The sequence below is a fragment of the Hemicordylus capensis genome, chromosome 14 (genome assembly GCF_027244095.1).
Source record: "Hemicordylus capensis ecotype Gifberg chromosome 14, rHemCap1.1.pri, whole genome shotgun sequence".
Taxonomy (NCBI): domain Eukaryota; kingdom Metazoa; phylum Chordata; class Lepidosauria; order Squamata; family Cordylidae; genus Hemicordylus; species Hemicordylus capensis.
The window spans coordinates 5127038-5145659 of record NC_069670.1 but is presented as its reverse complement, the minus strand read 5'-3'; the positions used below and the strand labels follow the sequence as shown (position 1 = coordinate 5145659).

General features: G+C 50.9%; 2 protein-coding genes across 6 annotated transcripts in view; both read right to left on the bottom strand.

Moving 5' to 3' along the window:
• Positions 1-8373, bottom strand: part of LOC128336992 (gastrula zinc finger protein XlCGF17.1-like) — a 31467-nt gene extending 23094 nt beyond the window's left edge. For all 5 annotated transcript variants that reach the window (XM_053277390.1, XM_053277391.1, XM_053277392.1 and 2 more), the window contains exons 1-2: positions 8054-8373; positions 626-3878 (exon numbers count right to left, since the gene is read on the bottom strand). In XM_053277390.1, coding sequence (XP_053133365.1) covers positions 2624-3658 — 1035 coding nt within the window. In that variant the 5' untranslated portion in view covers positions 3659-3878; positions 8054-8373 and the 3' untranslated portion in view covers positions 626-2623. The remainder of the gene's footprint in view (positions 1-625; positions 3879-8053) is intronic.
• Positions 8374-13351: 4978 nt separating this feature from the next.
• On the bottom strand, positions 13352-17935 carry LOC128336990 (zinc finger protein 664-like). Its single transcript, XM_053277386.1, has 3 exons — positions 17703-17935; positions 16098-16274; positions 13352-14968 (listed from the first exon to the last, which is right to left on the bottom strand). Exon 3 carries the CDS (start codon positions 14847-14849, stop codon positions 13440-13442), a length of 1410 nt encoding a protein of 469 aa, XP_053133361.1. The 5' UTR covers positions 14850-14968; positions 16098-16274; positions 17703-17935; the 3' UTR covers positions 13352-13439.
• Between the last annotated feature and the right edge of the window lie 687 nt (positions 17936-18622).

Genomic DNA, 18622 nt, shown 5'->3' with positions numbered 1-18622 from the left:
CTCATACAATGCACAGGATTGGACACTCTGGCCTCCCCCCCCCCCATTGGTTGAACCCTCAAGGCCGTTTGTCCAGGAACACCCCCGCCCCCCCCCACCGCAAGGCCTGGCCTCCTCTTGGGTGGGTGGGGGGAGGTCTTCCGTTTAGGGGCCAGGATGGGGACTGTTAGCACCAGGGGGGCAGAATTCGGGGTGCTGCAGGCTGGCGACCCCCCAGCCCTGCAAGGGAGGAGCAGGGACAGAGGCTGGGAGGGGGGTGGGGGCAGAGCAATCCATGGAGGATGGGGGTGGTGACTGGTGGGTGGATGCATGGATGAGGTGCCCTCAAGTCCGGGGTCGACTCTGAGCGACCATGTGGAGAGATCCTTTGCAGGATGATCTGCCTTCCACTTGGCCTTGAAGATCTCCGTGGTGCAGGGGTGGGAAGGAGGAGCTCAGGCCGCCGCCCCCCGCAACACACCTGGCTGCACCGTCCTCACAACCCTCCTGCGGGGACATTTCCCATTGCAGAGAAGGCGGCGGCGGGACAAGGAGGAAGAGCGCCCCCCCCAACACACACACAACACACACACACACTGCCCCCTCCCCAGGATGCTGTGCGGCTGCCGCCGGCTGCTCCTCTCACCTGCCTCTTTCGCCAACGAGTCCAGCCGCAAGCCACGAGTCTGATCCGCCTGGATTGTGAGTAGAAACACTCCCAACGTTGCGTGCAGCAGCGCGGTCCTTTTGCAACGCACTTCAGGTGCAGGCTCCAAGCAGCCAGGGAGGAAGATCAGGGGAACTCCAGTCCACGTGAAATCCAAATAAGCAACCACAACAAAAAAGGTTCAAGAACAAAAAGGGCCAAAGCGCTAAGCACAGCTGAAGAAGAAAGCGAGAGAGAGAGAGAAAGCGCGGGGCGGGCTCTTTCTCAAGTGGCCCCGGTCCCGCAGCTGGCCTCGCGTGATTCGGTGCGGGGGAGGGACCAAATCTCTTACAGGATTGGTTGCTTGTTTCGGGGGGGGGGGAGGAGAGGGAAGTGTAAGCGGCCCCTTCCAAAATTCCTTTCCGGGGGCGGGGACGCCAGGAACAAAGCCCACATTGATAGCCGGAGGGGTCTGCAGGAAAAAGCCAAAACGCCGAGGCCATCTCCTGCAGCCAGGTGCGTCCCCGCCTGCTCCTTCTCAGCCCCCCCCCGCACTCCGCGGCGCCCCTCCTAATCCAACAGACTGTCCCCTCTCTCATTGGCTGAGCCCTCTAAGGCCACGCCCCTCCGGGACCCCCGCTCAGCAGGGGAAAGGCTGGCCTCCTTTCTGGGGGGAGATCTTCCGTGGGTGGTGGGACCCGTCAGGTTTCTCTCTTCTTTACACACAAACCAACACAGCGCTTTATGTTTCTACAGTCGATTGGGTAAACAAAACACCACAAAACACATACACTCAAAACAAACCAAATAGGATGTTTCTACAAACACCTCTTCCAGTTGGCAGACACAGCTGCTCAGTTTCTGCATCTGCCTGCTCAGCACCAAGGCATGTCAAAGGCAAGTGCAGAAGTCACTGGGGATGATAGGAGTTGTAGTTCCACCACCACCGCTGGAGAGCCTGGTTGGCCCAGCTCTGCTGTCAGCACTTGAGGGCAGCAACGCTTTGTACGAGGTTGCCGATGCTCTCGATGCTCTCGGGAGGACAGTTCCCAGCAGCACCCTCTGTCCTCCTCCTCGGTGGCTGCCTCCTCCGTTCTGGGCTGAGCTCAAAAGGGCTGATATTTGTCTGGCTGTTTCACATTCACCGTTTGCTTTTGGTCAAAGGAGTTCACGGTGGGAGTCACCTTTTTTCAAATCCTCACAACAACCCTGAGAGGTTGGTCAGGCTGTGTGATGAGGGACGGATCCAGAGTCTCCCCTTGAGGGTCATGGCCAAATGGGGATTCGAACTCAGACCCCCTGGAACTAAAATCAGGCATCTGCGTCCCGCGCTCGGCCCCTGCCGCAGCTCCTTTCTTTAGCCTCTACAGCAGGGCTGCTCAAATTTGGCCCTCTTGCAGATGTTGGCCTACAGCTCCCATAATCCCAGATGGTTGGCCACTGTGGTTGGGGATTATGGGAGTTGTAGTCCAAAAACAGCAGGGGAAGAGGGGAGCCATTAATTACTAGCACGCAGATGCTCTGCACAGTTTAAGCTAGTATTCATTAATCTATTTGAACGAATTATGGACATTTATTCATAACACCAATACAAAACACATCTATAAATCTGTTCAGAGGGAAGCAAGAGAAATCAGAAGTAGAAATCTCAGAATGGTTTATATTTCACAAATTGAGGGAGATTCTCAGGCTTGTCTTCAGTTCAATGAGTTTCAATCTACTGCTTCAATTTGTGCAGGTGCAGGAAGGCGTGACTTCCTCCTTTCAGTGTGGGTTCTACAGTTTATAGTAAGGGCTCCCCTGTTTCTGAAGCTCTTTCCAGAATCCAAACATTTATGTGGTTTCCCAAGTGTGGGTTCTATAGTCTGTAGTAAGACCTCCTCTCAGTCTGAAGATTTTTCCACACTCCAAGTATTTATGCGGTTTCTCCCCAGTGTGGGTTCTATGGTGGAAAGTGAGATATAGACTTGTCCTGATGCTATTTCCACACTCCAAGCATTAATGTGGTTCCTCCCCAGTGTGGGTTCTAAGATGCTTAGTTAGAGCTCCACTCTGCCGGAAGCTCCTTCCACACTCCATACATTTATGTGGTTTCTCCCCAGTGTGGGTTCGAAGATGCCTAGTTAGATGTCCACTAGTGCTGAAGCTCTTCTCACATTCCAAACATGTATGCGGTTTCTCCCCTGTGTGGGTTCTAAGATGCTTAGTTAAATCTCCACTCTGCCCAAAGCTCTTTCCACACTCCATACATTTATGTGGTTTCTCCCCAGTGTGGGATCTAAGATGCCTAGTTAGACGTCCACTAGTGCTGAAGCTCTTCTCACACTCCAAACATTTATATGGTTTCTCCCCAGTGTGGGTTCTCTGATGTATAGAAAGATCTCCACCTGTGCTGAAGCTCTTTCCACACTCCAAGCACTCATATAGTTTCTCACCAGTGTGGGTTCTAAGATGCCCAGTTAGATGTCCACTAGTTCTGAAGCTCTTTCCACACTCCAAGCATGTATATGGTTTCTCCCCAGTGTGGGTTCTTTGGTGTATATCAAGATTTCCCCTCATGCTGAACCTCTTTCCACACTTGAAGCATTTATATGGTCTCTCACCAGTGTGGGTTCTCTGGTGTACAGTAAGATTTCCCCTTGTGCTACATCTTTTTCCGCACTCCAAGCACTGATAAGGTTTTTCCCCAGAGTGTGTTCTATGGTGTGTAGTAAGATGTCCACTCGTGCTGAAGCTCTTTCCACAAGCCAAACATTTATATCGTTTTTCACTAGTGTGGGTTCTATGGTCTTTATTAAGAGGTTCACTCTTGCTGAAGCTTTTTCCACACTCCAAGAATGTATGTGGTTTCCCCCCAGTGTGGGTTCTGCGGTGTTTAGTAAGAGCTCCACTTGTGCTGAAGCTTTTTCCACACTCCAAGCATTTCTGTGGTTTCTGCCCAGTGTGGATTCTGAGGTGTATAATAAGATGTCTTCTCTGGTTAAAGCTCTTTCCACAGCGCAAACATACATATGATTTCTCACCTGCTTGCATTTTCCACTGAGGTTTAATCCTTGGTTCAGAAGTGAAGCCTTTGCTATGCGGAGGGCATCTCCATTGCTTTTTTGATTCCTTGTTAACAAATCAGTTTATCCATTTATCTTCTTAAATTGTGCTCCAGTATTGAATCTGTGTTCTCTTTTTCCTCATCAGGCACCACCAAAAAATCCTCTGCTGGGTTTCACCTCATTTTTCCTTTCCCAACTCACAAGTGCTAGAAGGAAGAGAGAAAACTGGTCAGAGCTGAGGTTAGCAAATGAGAGGAAAGCTGGTCTTGTGGTAGTAAGCATGACTCGTCCCCATAGCTAAGCAGGGTCCACCCTGGTTGCATCTGAATGGGAGACTTGATGTGTGAGCACTGTAATATATTCCCCCTAGGGGATGTTGCTGCTCTGGGAAGAGCAGAAGGTTCCAAGTTCCCTCCCTGGAGGCATCTCCAAGATAAGACAGAGAGACACTCCTGCTTGCAACCCTGGACAAGTCTACCCATCTGTGTAGACAATACTGAGCCAGATGGACCAATGGTCTGACTCCGTATACGGCAGCTTCCTGCATTCCTATGAGGGGATCCTTAAGGAGTTAGGATCATAGAAAGTTGCCTTATATTGAGTCCAACCAATGGTCCATGTAGCTTGGTGATGTCAGCACAAACCGGCAGCGGCTTCTCCAAGGTTGCAGGCAGGAGTCTCTCTCAGCCCTATCTTGGAGATGCTGCCAGGGAGAGAAATTGAAAGTCTCTGCATGCAAGCATGCAGATGCTCTTCCCAGAGCAGCCCCATCCCCCCAAGGGGAAGACCTTCCAGTGCGGGTGAGAGATGGATTTGTGAAATTCTCGCCGAAAAAGTGTGTGCGAGTGTGTTTCTGTTGGATATTTCACATGGAGGTCATTCACACAAACCAAAAATGTGTTCTGCCGTGGTTGGGGAGCTGTGTGTGCTCCCAATTTTTGGCTGTGTGAAAGCAAGGTAAGAGGAATAGCTGGGTCGAAGTGATTGTCTTTCTCTCTCTCTCTTTCTCTCTCCCCGCCCCCTTTTGGTGGCTGCCTGCCAGCACCCCCTTCCCTTCACTCATTCCCTCACAGCCAGCCTTTTAATTTATTTTTATTGCTGTGTGCCAGCCTCTGTGTGCCAGACTCAGCCTATTGCTGTGTGCCAGCAGTGTCTTTTTTTGTCCTTGCTTCCTTTGACCAATGTGTGGGGCAGAAGTTACTGGAAGAAGAGGGGTGGAGTTGTTCCGGCTTTTTGTTGTCCCCCCCCCGTGGGTTTTAAATAGGGCCTCCTTATTTTGCATTTGGGTGTGGAAAGGGATATTTTGTGTGTTTTCTTGCCGGTTGTTGTATCTCTCTTTCTTAAAGGTTCTTCCCACCCACCCACCCCCATGTAGGTGGCTGTTGTTGTATACTAGCTAGTCTGTGCTGTTGTTTGGCTTGGTTTGCTCTTGGCTTTCCAGTCGTGCAGGCACAGGTCTGTTTCTGTGGTGGCTTTTTGGTTCCAATAGGTTGCCTTCTTAGTTGTCTCACTGTGTGTTTGGGTAGGATGGCCTGCTCGGGGCACAAAAGTGGGGTGGGTGGTAGGCACCCAGGGGTGCCTACCACCCACCATACCCCAAGGCAATCGGACACTTCTCTGACTATTGGTGAATTTTTGAAGTATTTTTCAATTTCCCATAGGGCATAACGGGGATTTGAGGCAGCCCCAACCCCCCTTTGTGGGGTGCCAGGGCACCCCAAAATGGGTCTGGGGGCATGGCTGGTATCACCTCGCAACTCTCCCCACAGACCCCCAAGTTCCTAGGATCTATTGTTCTCTATTCAGGAATTTTTAACAGCATTTCCCCCCTTCCATTGCAATGTATTGGAGAGCCAATTTCATACATGGAACACTGCGCACTATCTCATTTACTATGGCCCTAATTACATTATTGCTGTGAACTCTGAAAGAGTTCACAATTAGGTCATACACTGTGTGTTCTGTTCCATGAATGAAAGAGGCTCAGCAATGCCAACCACTGATCCAACTTTTGTGTCCCTAAGTGCTCTACAGAGGGTATAATGGGCCAGTTCGAATCCCCATTATACTCTATGTAAAACCTTTTCGAACCGGTTCGAGTTTGGTTCGAGCAAAACCAAAACCGAACCTGCCCACCCCGGTTCTAAGCCGGTTCAAATTCGAACCGAACCAGGCAATCCGGTTTTGTGAACATCCCTAGAATGGTGCCCTTGGGTTGGAATGTTCATTCATTCATTCATTCATTCATTCATTCATTCGGTTTCTGTTAGGTGGGTAATATTTGGGAGCTATTAGAGATGGAGTGGCCAGAAGCTACTGGTCTTTGGCATGAGCAACCAAGTTAAGGTTCATATTCGCCCAGACATGGGGACTGCATTTTTCTTGGGTTCATGGTCTTGTGCCACCCATGAACCTTGGCCTTCTGGACCAAGGGAGCAATCCAGGGGGAAAGGGTGGCATTCATCAAACTGTGGGTAAAAAGGGGGGAAACAGCAGCATGTTTGCCAGCCTGCGTTCCTCGGAGGAAGGGAAGGATAGAAATGTCCAACACACCTCTGTCTGTAACCAGCATATTCCTCTTGATTACCAGCCACATGTGCTTTGATACTAAGCATGTAAATTGAGAAGCAAATTTGAAGGGATGTCCCAGAGGAAAACCTGAAGCATATTTAACTGATGTGACCCCAAAAGGCATTTTGAACACCAAACAAATGCACAGATCACAGTAAGATCACAGATCTTAAGAGTCCCTTCCAGCTCTCACATTCTAGGATTCTAGTCACCTGGACGAACTGTAGATTTGTGCTCCTTGGGCATACCCTACCATCACTGCACATGGCCATCCTTGCAAAGGAAGGGAGATGGATAGAGAGATTTGTTTCGGTCATTGACCAGCAAAAATAAACAAACAACAGCCAACAATAATATCAAACAGTGAGCCCTACAAAATTGACAAACTACGTAGCAAGACTTGGCCACGTTCCAAGACACGGTGTCTTTAAAACTTGACAGCACGCATAATTTAAATAAAACTCATCGGGCCCCCCCCCGGAAATCCCATTAAAAATGAAGGAAGGAAAATTGATTCGAATATGCTTGTAAAATGTGCAGTAAAATAAAAGGTGCACAGTGGTTTCTCTGTCTCCCGAGCCAGAAGGGCCGAGGTGGGCTGAGTGTGGTCGTTTCGTGAACGTCCCCTCTAGAACTGCGGTGGGGACTGCATTTAGGGTCCTGGCTCTTTGGGATTTTGCCGTTGTTCAGCTGATTAGGTATTCAGCAGGTTTTACGTCTGAAAACTGATTACCTATACAAACCCCCCTGGTCAGTTTAGCTGACTCTTCTTGCAATTCTGTGCAGTGATAGTAGGGTATGCCCAAGGAGCACAAATCTACAGGTCACCCAGATGACTAGAATCCTAGAATGTGAGAGCTGGAAGGGACTCTTAAGATCTTCCAGTCTACCCCCCTGCCCAGGGCTGCAGCATCACTGGCAGATTCCTGTCCAGCCTCTTCTTGGACCTTGCGGGGCAGGGAACCCCACCACTGCCCAAGGCAGGCTGTTCTGCTGCCCAACTCTTCTCCCAGTTAGCACCTTCTTTCAAATTCCAGCCTAAATCTGCTTCTTTCCCTTTTCAACCTGCTTGGTGCTCATGTTGCCCTCAGGAGGAGAAGAGGACAAGTTAAGAACATAAGAACAGCCCCGCTGGATCAGGCCCAAGGAGGCCCATCTAGTCCAGCATCCCGTTTCACACAGTGGCCCACCAGATGCTGCTGGGAAGCCCACAGGCAGGAGTTGTGGGCCTGCCCTCTCTCCAGCTGTGACTCCCCTGCAACTGGGACTCAGAGGCATCCTGCCTTTGTTCCCTCCCTCTTCTAGGAGACCCCACTTCAGAGCTTGGAAGGTGGCCCCTCTACTCCATCTCTCCTTCTCCAGGTGCTTTCCCAGCCAGCAGGCTTTGCTGCGAGTTCGAATTTACCCCCAAACACCGACGGGAAAAGCGGATTCCCTCCTTCCCCCCCCCCGCCCCCAGCCAGGACCTACAACAAACTAAGCTCTAATGCAGAATGAAAGGCCCAGCTGGTGTCTGGAGCTCTCCCCCCATAGCTCGTGGGGGCCTTCCCGGTAAATCTGGAGGGCACAGCTGCCCCTTCCAGGGGGAAGCCAAGTCAATCTGGGGTGCGAAGGAAGAGCTCCTCTTGCCATCCCCCATGACCCCCTCCCCCCCCCCGGCTGCACAGTCCTCGCAACCCTCCTGCAGGGACATTTCCCCTTGCAGAGGAGAGAGGCGGGGCTGGGAGGGAGGGAGGGAGGGAGACAGACCACCGCCCCCCCCTCTGCCCCCCCCCCCCCGAATGCTGTGCGGCTGCCTCTGGCTTCTCACCTGCCTCTTTCGCCGCAGAGTCCAGCCACGACTCTGATCCGCCTCTGCGGAGAAAACACGCGCAATCCTTCCTCCAGCAGCAGCGCTGGCCTCTGGCGCCGCCACTCAGCCTCAAAGAGGCCACGGGGGAGGATCAGGGCATCTCCGGCCCTTTGTCCTCAGAAAGGCTCCTGTCACGAATGCAGCCGCCCCTCCCGGCTCCTGCTCGGCCCCCTCCGCCCTCTTCTTCACTCCTCCCCTCCACTTCCTCTTCCTCCTCTCAGCTCCACCTCGCCGTGCGCAGGATTGGACCCTCTGGCCTTCCTCCTCCTCCTCCTCCTCCTGCTGAATCTGCTGGCGGCTCTGAGCAGCCTCCAACTGGTCCCCCCACCCCGCCGCATCCTCTCCCAGCTCCTCTCTCTCATTGGCTGAGCCCCCAAGGCCGCGCCCCCTCCAGAAGCCCCCCAGGACAAAGCCTGGAATCATCTCTGGGGGGAGATCTTCCACTGAGTGGGTGGTGGGGACTGTTTGGATAATAAGGGAGCGGGGCACAAGTGGGGTTCCTGCAGGCTGGCGACCTCCCAGCCCTGCAGGCAGACGAGGAAGGAGCAGGGGCAGAGCTGAGGGTGGGAGGAGGAAGGGGGCGGCGGAGAAATCCATGGGGAAAGTGTGTGTGTGTGTGTGTGTGTGTGTGTGTGTGTGTGTGTGTGTGTGTGAGTGATGCAAACAGCAAGATGCATTCTTCCCGGGCGGGCAGCGCCTTTTCTGCCCCAAGCAGGAAAGATCCCTGGCTCCTGCAGGCTGCTTCTGAGGACCAGGAGAGAAGCTGGAGGAAGGGAGAAATCCGTCTCCTTCCTTTAGCAGCGGCTGCTAATTCTCCGATGAAAGGGATCGCAAGGGGGCTGCACTCTTCCTCCTCCTCCTCCTCCTCCTCCTCCTCATGCCATCCTCCAGGGGGATTTGTGCACAGGGAAGGATTCAGGCATGGGATTCTGCCCAGACTGACCCTTCATTCTGGAATGGGATGGAGATGCTCAGGATCATCCATTTCTCCGTCCTTCCTCTCCTCGTGTGGTCCAGAGCACCATGTGGGTGCAGTTTGGAAGACAGGCACAGAAGGTCCATCGGGCTCAGCATTGTCTACAGAAGGAAGCCAGCGTGGTGTAGTGGTTAGAGTGCTGGACTAGGACCCAGGAGACCCAAGTTCCAATCCCCATTCAGCCATGATAACTAGCTGGGTGACTCTGGGCCAGTCACTTTTCTCTCAGCCTAACTTACTTCACAGGGTTGTTGTGAGGAGAAACTCAAGTATGGAGTACACCGCTCTGGGCTCCTTGGAGGAAGGGCGGGATATAAAATGTAATAAATAAATAAAATAAAATAAAAAGAAGGGCTGCTGCACAACTGAAGCCTTCCTGTTGGTTTTGGACTACAACTCCCAGCATCCCTGCACACATAAGGCAATAGTCAGGGATGATGGGAGTTGTAGGCCAACCTCCGCAGGTCTTAAGCCGGAAGAGGCCAGAAGGACCCCTTGTAAACCAAACTGGATCCCCAAAGGAGAGGGATGGGTGAGAGGCGATGGAGAGCAAGATTGGAGCTGCTTCAAGGTGCTCCTACCCGACCGGTAGTATTTCCAATGCTCCCACCCATGTCTTAGAGGCAATTGGATTCCAAGCTGCACAGACAGAAAGAGAGGTTTCCCCTTCCAATGCCCATACTGCAACCTTAGATTAGAGGGGTCCTTTAAAAAACAAAATTCTGAAATTGCATTATTGTCTACAGGGGCATAACTATCATAGGGCAAGGGGAGACAGTTGTCTGGGGGCCCACTGCCTTAGGCCCCCCCCAGAGGCACATCACATGACTGACTCCCCCAACCGCGCACCCACCTGGGCTTCCTTCAGTTGTATTCATCCTCCGAAACTGATGTGAGTGTTAAGACCTGGAGCTACCAGAACAGCATGTCTTTCTCTAGTACCATCAATTGACTAGCACCGTCCACAATTTATAAAACTGTTTTTAAAAAATTAGAATGAGGTTCTATTGTGGCACATAGGATCTATATCAATTTTACTCTGCTTTTCATTACCACTATTCAGCCTCATTTAAGATTTCTTTGCTTCATGAGCGGGCAGGGGGGAGGGGTGCATTTTAAAATCTTGTCTCGGTCCCACTCCAACCTTGCTACGCCCCTGATTGTCTATCTAGTCCTGAGAAGAAAACCTGTGAGTGCTTAAGGCAGTCACAGTTAGTGAAGAAACTTGTGTAGTCCACTAGTTTGCAAGAGAACATTCTGTGAGCTTAGCAAAGCTGTTGAGAAACAGCTTTGGAAATTAAAGGTCCTATTCCCTTATTAAAATCAGAAACAGTTTGAAATCATGCTCTCCCCCCATTTTTATTTTTTGCATAGGAGATTAGGGGATGTCTGGATTCCCTCTGTAATTCTCCGTGGTGCATTGGATGGAGGAAATGCTTAGTCTGCAATGGTTTTGGACTCACTTGATACATTGAGCAGTTTTGCAAATTCAAAGCTGCATCTGACAGATTCCTGTATGTGCAAGTGAGGAACTGATGTCGTGTAGGAAGCAGGAAAGGGAGTATTTTATGAGCCTGCGGGACCTGAGTTCCAGTCCTGCTTTGCTTCCTTTGTGGATTCGGTTGTGTGGTAGGTAACACCCAATATGCCATACCACCCAACGGACTTTGGTGTCCCTAGCACCTACCCATGCTGGACAATGGAGGGATTTGAGTTCCCCATAGGCGAAGTCCCCCATAGAGTCCCCTCGGGATTTTTGATTCGTCTAACTGGCTAGCCATGGCTGACCAGTTTGACAATTGATTCCAATTTTTGTGATTCCATTTGAGGTTGTATCCAGTTGTGAAAATGGACTCGTGCACAACTGTCCTCTCTTGGCCCTGAGCGCATCTCCCATGAGAGACTTTTCTGCAGCGGGGCTGGACCCAGAGACCTTTTCACCCCACTGGGCCCAAAGAATACTCAGAGCAGCCTATCTTTCTCTTCCTGGAAAAACAAACACAGAGCTTTATGTCTTTGCACTAAATTTGGTTAACAAATGACCACAAAATAAATAAATTCAACAACAACAACACACACTATGTTTCTACCAAGGCCTCTTCCAGTTGGCTGAGTCTGCTGCTCAGTTCCTGAAGCTGCCTGCTCAGCAGCGCAACATGCTGAAGGTGGGTGCGGAAGATCATGAGACCTTCTTTTCCTGCAAGGAAGGGAAACCAATGGGACAGAGGGGCTTGTTCCCCACCCTACCAGGTGCTGACCTGATCAGGATGGTGCTGTCCTACCCAGCGTTTCCTCCTCCCTGGATTCCACGCCATCACTTCTCTCTCCTCCTTCCTAGTTGGAAGAGGCTTCCCCAGCAGGTCCAAACCACCACCCCCAAATGCCCCCACACCAGCCCACCCAGGCCTCCAGCTGCTGCTTGGGGTCCTGGGGAGGCCTGGAGAAGGTTTGGTCTGCGGCGCCCTCTGCTGGCAGCCAGGGCAGACGTGCTTCCCCTTGCCAAGTTGGTTTGGCGATTGCCTGGTTGGGTTGAGCTTTGACAGTCAAATCTTGAGGATTTCTCTAGACCCAAAAGATAGGAGTTCTCTTTTCTTGGATTTGGTCCTTCAGTGTTATTGGTGTGTGGGTTTCTCTTCTTCACTATTTGTATTCATGAAAACCAAATGTCAGGAAGGAGCCTGACCAGCCCAGATTGCTGCTAAAAGGGGGCAGGAATCTAGGGCTTCCTTTAAACAAGGGGTCCCAATGGGAGATGCGGTCCCTTCCTTCGCAGGGCTAGGCAGCGTTCAGGTGAGGAAAAGGCACCGGAGCCCATCCAGACCAAAGAGGAAGGGACACCACACTGAGGGCCTCCAGCCATTGTGGGACTACCACTCCCATCACCCCCCTTAATTGCCTCATGGGGTTGTGGGTTGAGGCAGGAGTCTCTCTCCCAGCCCTATCTGGAGGTGCTTCCAGGGAGGGAAGTTGGAACCTTATTCCTCCAAGGAGAATCTATTACCGGGCTTACATCTAAGAACCCAAGAACAGCCCTGCTGGATCAGGCCCAAGAATGCCCATCTAGTCCAGCATCCTGTTTCACACAGTGGCCCACCAGATGCCTCTGAGAAGCCCACAGGGGTTCAGGGCATGCCCTCCCTCCTGCGGTTACTCCCCTGCAACTGGTACTCAGAGGCATCCTGCCTTTGAGGCTGGAGGTGGCCTGTAGCCCTCCAACTAGTAGCCATTGATAGACCTCTCCTCCGTGAAGTGATCCAAACCCCTCTTCAAGCCATCCAGCTTGTTGGCTGTCACCACATCTTGTGGCAGAGAATTCTACAAGCTGATGATGCATTGTGTGAAAAAGTACCTCTGTTTCCTGATCCTAAATTTCCTGGCAATCAATTTCATGGGATGACCTCTGGTTCTAGTGTGATGTGTGAGAGAGAATTTCTCTCTCTCCACTTTCTCCACACCATGCATGATTTTATAGACCTCTATCATGTCTCCCCGAAAGTTGTCTTTTTTCTAAACTAAAAAGCCCCAGGTGTTGTAGCCTTGCCTCCTAAGAAAGGTGCTCTAGGCCCCTGATCATCTTGGTTGCCCTCTTCTGCACCTTTTCCAGTTCTACAATGTCCTTCTTCTTTAGATGTGGTGACCAGAATTGTACGCAGTACTCCAGGGGTGGCCACACCATCGTTTTGTATAAGGGCATGATAATATTAGCCATTTTATTTTCTAATCCCCTTACTAATTATCCCTATCCTGGGCGCGCTCCAGGCTAAACATACCCAACATCTTTCTTTCACTCGAAAGGAGCTATACAACATTGCTGCGTGTGATAATGCACCATTCCCCACACCCTTTCCCAAGCTTTGCTTCCCTGAGCTGGAGTGACGCGGGAGAGCAAAAAGGAGAAAGTGGAAGGCTGGCAGCAAATTGGAGGAGAAGAAAGCAAGGACAGGAAAGGAGAGATTGTGCCCTTGAGTCGGTGTGGACTCCTGGCAAGCACAGAGCCATGTGGCTTTCTTGGTAGAATGCAGGAGTGGTTGACCATTGCTTTCCTCCCACACAGCATGAGATAGTGCCTTTGCCGTTGTCACTCAAGTGAGCATCCGCCTGCAGCATCTTCCGATATTGTTGCTGCCAGGTATAGGGTTTAAAAACTAACAACATTAAAATTGCCATTACAGTCCTTGGCACAGGCTGAGTTTCACCCAGAATCCACATTCCAGAGAGTGACACACAGAGATATTCAGAAGAAACAGAAGCCTATGTGTTGAAAAATTAATATTCATTAATCTATTTGAACATTTATTCATAACACCGATACAAAACACATCTATAAATCCATTCAGAGGAAAGCAAGAGAAAACAGAAGCAGAAATCTCAGAATGGTTTATATTTCACAAATGGAGGGAGATTTTTGGGCTTTTCTGCAGTTTCATGATTTTCAGTTTGCACATGCGCAGTAAGATGTGCCTTCATTCTTCCAGTGTGGGTTCTATGGTGTACAGCAAGGTTTCCACTCTGGCTGAAGCACTTTCCACACTCCAAACATTTATATGGTTTCTCCCCAGTGTGGGTTCTATAGTGTTTATCAAGATTGCCCCTTGAGCTGAAGCTCTTTCCACACTCCAAGCATTTATGTGGTTTCTCCCCAGTGTGGGTTCTATGGTGTTTATTAAGATCTCCACTCATGCTGAAGCTCTTTCCACACTCCACACATTTATGCGGTTTCTCTCCTGTGTGGGTTCTGTGATGTATAGTAAGATGTTCGCTCCTGCTGAAGTTCTTTCCACACTCGAAACATTTATGTGGTTTCTCCCCAGTGTGGGTTCTATGGTGTTTACTAAGATTTCCCTTCGTGCTGAAGCTCTTTCGGCACTCAAAGCATTTATGCGGTTTCTCCCCAGTGTGGGTTCTGTGATGTATAGTAAGATCTCCCCTTGTGCTGAAGCTCTTTCCACACTCAAAACATTTATGCGGTTTCTCTCCAATGTGGGTTCTATGATGTATAGTAAGATCTCCACTCTGGCTGAAACTTTTTCCGCACTCCAAACATTTATGTGGTTTCTCTCCAGTGTGGGTTCTGTGATGTATAGTAAGTTGTCCACTGGTGCTGAAGCTCTTTCCACACTCGAAGCAGTTATGCGGTTTCTCCCCAGTGTGGGTTCTATGGTGTTTACTAAGATCTGCACTCCTGCTGAAGCTTTTTCCACAGTCCCAGCATTTATGTGGTTTCTCCCCAGTGTGGATTCGATGGTGTATAGTAAGTTGTACACTCTGGCTGAAGCACTTTCCGCACTCCAAACATTGATGTGGTTTCTCCCCAGTGTGGGTTCTATGGTGTGTAGTAAGATGTCCACTCTGGCTGAAGCACTTTCCACACTCCAAGCATTTATGTGGTTTCTCCCCAGTGTGGGTTCTATGGTGTTTATTAAGATCTGCACTCATGCTGAAGTTCTTTCCACACTCCCAGCATTTATGTGGTTTTTCCCCAGTGTGGATTCGATGGTGCATAGTAAGTTGCCCACTCTGGCTGAAGCACTTTCCACACTCCAGGCATTTATGTGGTTTCTCCCCAGTGTGGGTTCTGTGGTGTATAATAAGATTTCCTCTCTCACTAAAGTTTTTTCCACAGTGCATACATTCATATAATTTTTCACCTGTTTGCATTTCCCACAGAGGTTTAATAATTGGTTCAGAAGTGAAGCTTTTGCTGCGTGGAGGGCACAGGCTTTCTTTTACTTTCTCCATTTTTTTTGGCATCCTTTGTTTAAAAATCAGGTTATCCATTTATATTCTTAAATTGTGCTCCAGTTTTTAATCTGTGCTCTCTTTTTCCCCTTCAGGCATCACTAAAAAATCCTCTGCTGGGTTTCACCTCATTTTTCCTCTCCCAAGTCACAATTTTGCTGGAAGGAAGAGAGAAAACTGGTCAGAGCAGGGGTTAGCAAAAGAAGGGAGAGCTGGTCTTGTGGTAGCAAACATGACTTGTCCCCTTAGCTAAGCAGGGTCTGCCCTGGTTGCATATTAATGGGACACTAGAAGTGTGAGCACTGGAAGAGATTCCCCTTGGGATGGAGCTGCTCTGGAAAGAGCAGAAGGTCCCAAGTTCCCTCCCTGGCAGCATCTCCAAGATAGGGCGGAGAGAGATTCCTGCCTGCAACCTTGGAGAAGCCGCTGCCAGTCTGGGTAGGCAATACGGAGCTAGATGGACCAATGGTCTGACTCAGGATACGGCAGCTTCCTATGAAGGGAGCCTTAAGGAGTTAGGATCACAGAAAGCTGCCATATATTGAGTCAGACCAATGCTCCATGTAGCTTGGTGTTGTCAGCACAAACTGGCAGCAGATTCTCCAAGGTTGCAGGCAGGAGTCTCTCTCAGCTCCATCTTTGAGATTCTGCCAGGGAGGGAAATCGAAAGCTTCTGCATACAAGCAGGTAGTTGCTCTTCCCAGAGCAGCTCCATCCTCGAAGGGGAACATCTTCCAGTGCGGGTGAGGAAAGGGTTTGTGAAATCATGGCTGAAAAAGTGTGTGTGACTGTGTTATAATTCCTTCCTTTATAACGATCTACTGGGTGTGTGTGTGTGTGTGTGTGTGTGTGTTGGATATTTCACAGAGAGGTCATCACACAATCATAAAGTGTGTTCTACCTGGGTTTGGGAGCTGTGTCTGCTCCCAATTTTTGACTGTGTGGAAGCATGGTAAGAGGAATACCTGGGTAGAAATCTTTGTGTGGAAGCAAGGCAGGAGGAGAAGCTACCCAGGTTTCCCCCCATACCTTGCTTCCGCACAACCCCTTCTACCCAGGTTCTCCTCTTACTTTGCTTCTACACAGTCAAAAATCGGGAGCAGACACAGCTCCCAAACCCAGGCCAAACACACTTCTTGATTGTGTGAATGACTGGATAGAGCGTATAAGTTGACTGTATTAGAACTTAGAAAGCTCTACCTCGGCCCGAACCGAGTCCTTGGCTTGGAATGTTAGCTGGGTGATATTTGGGAGCCATTAGAGATGGAGTGGCTAGAAGCTACTTGCCTTTGGCATGAGCAACCAAGTCAGCTTTTGCGTCCACTCCGACACGGGGACTGTGCTTTTCTTGGATTCATGGTCCTGTGATGATGGACGTGCCTTCTGGCCCAAGGGAGCGATCCAGGGGGAAGGGGTGGCATTCATCAAAGGGCGAGGCAGCAGCATGTTTGCGCCAAGGGATTCCTCCAAGGGAAGGATAGAAATGTCAGATATACTTCTGTATGTAACCAGCATATTCCTCTTGATTACTAGCCACATTTGATATAGAATTGCAAGAAGAGTCAGCTAAACTGACCGGGGGGATTTGTATAGGTAATCAGTTTTCAAACCTAAAACCTGCTGAATACCTAATCAGCTTAACAACAGCAAAATCCCGAAGATCCAGGACCCTAAATGAAGTCCCCACCGCAGTTCTAGAGGGGACGTTCACGAAACGACCACACTCAGCCCGCCTCGGCCCTTCTGGCTCGGGAGACAGAGAAACCACTGCACACCTTTGACTTCACTGCACATTTTACAAGCATATTCGAATCAATTTTCCTTCTTCATTTTTAATGGGATTTCCGGGCCACCCCGATGAGTTTTATCTAAATGATACGTGCTGTCAAGTTTTAAAGACACCGTGTCTTGGAATGTGGCCAAGTGTTGCGACGTAGTTTGTCAATTTTGTAAGGCTCACTGTTTGATATTATTGTTGGCTGTTGTTTGTTTATTTTTGCTGGTCAATGACCGAAACAAATCTCTCTATCCATCTCCCTTCCTTTGCAAGGATGGCCATGTGCAGTGATGGTAGGGTATGCCCAAGGAGCACAAATCTACAGTTCGTCCAGGTGACTAGAATCCTAGAATGTGACAGCTGGAAGGGATCTCAAAGGTCTTCTAGTCCACCCCCTGCCCAGGGCTACAGCATCGCAGGCAGATTCCTGTCTAGCTTCTGCTTGGATGCTGCAGGGAAGGGAAGCCCACCACTGCCCAAGGCAGGCGGTTCCGCTGTCCAGCTCTTCTCCCAGTTGGCACCTTCTTCCGAATGCCTGGCCTAAATCTGCTTCTTCTTGTTCAACCCATTGGTGCTCATCTTGCTCTCAGGAGGAAGAGAGGACAAGTTCCCTCCCTCTTCTAGGAGACCCCCACATCAGAGCTTGGAAGGTGGCCACTCGACTCCATCTCTCCTTCTCCAGGCGCTTTCCCAGACAGCAGGCTTTGCTGCGAGTTCGAATTTGCCCAAAAGCACTGACGGGAAAAGTGGATTCCCTCCCTCCCCCCCCGCCCCGCCCCCAGCCAGGACCTACAACAAGCTAAGCTCTAATGCAGAATGAAAGGCCCAGCTGGTGTCTGGAGCTCTCCCCCATAGCTCGTGGGGCCTTCCAGGTAAATCTGGAGGGCACAGCTGCCCCTTCCAGGGGGAAGCCAAGTCAATCTGGGGTGGGAAGGAAGAGCTTCTCCTGCCATCCCCCATGACCCCCTTCCTCCCCCCACTGCTGGCTGCGGGGACATTTCCCACTGCAGAGAAGACGGCAGTGGGACAAGGAGAGAGACACGGGGGGGGGGCAGATGGGAGGGGGGCATCTGCCCCCTCCCAAGAATGCTGTGCGGCTGCCCCTTGCTGCTCACCTCTCTCTTTCGCCAAAGCGCCCAGCCACAAGCCACGACCCACGTTTCTGATCCGCCTCTGCGGAGAAACACCCGCCACGTTTCCTGCAGCAGCAACAGCAGCAGCGCTGGCCTCTGGCGCCGCCGTCACTCCGGCTCAAGGCAGCCGCGGAAGATGATCAGGGATACTCCCGCTCTTTGGTCTCCAACCCGCTCCTGCCGCTGATGCAGCCCCCACCACCCCGCCTGCTCCTTCTCGGGCCCCCTCCGCGCTCTGCACTCCGCCCCTCCACTTCCTCTCCTCCTCTCAACTCCACCTCCCACTGCTCAGGATTGGACCCTCCGGCCTTTCCCCATCTCCTCCTCCTCCTCCTCTCCTCCTCCTGCCACTCATCCGTCAGACGACCTACTTCTTCCCATCGGGCTCCTTTGCCCAGAGCAAGAGATCCTCAAGGGGAGCTGCTCTGGAGATCTGGCGAAGCCCTGAGAAGGACCCCTCCCCACGCTGGTCATCCACTCACCAGTCTGTTCCTTCTCCGGATCTTCAGGAAGCCTGCAGAGGAGAGCAGAGACGTATACTCGGTCACCAGTCCCAGGACCTGGGGGGTTTCCCAGTCAAGCCAGGGGGTGCACATCTCCCCCTCTCCTCCTGGCTCAGATGCATCCGACCAGCAGTCCTTCTAGGTGGCCCTGCCCGTTTTGGATGCGTCCAGAGTTGGGAATTCGCTGGGGTTAGGAATGGACAGCATCAGGGGTACTGTTTGGCCCTGAGGACTGACCCATCCCTCTCCAGAAGAGTTTTCCAAAACAGGTTTCATTTGGGGCGTGTCTGTTTGTTTTTGCAAAATGAGACAAGAAGCCAGTTTTGCTGGGATCAAATTCAGATTTGCTAGCATCATATCCATCGGCCTCTGTTTGGCTTCCTGAAGGCAGCCGGGCTC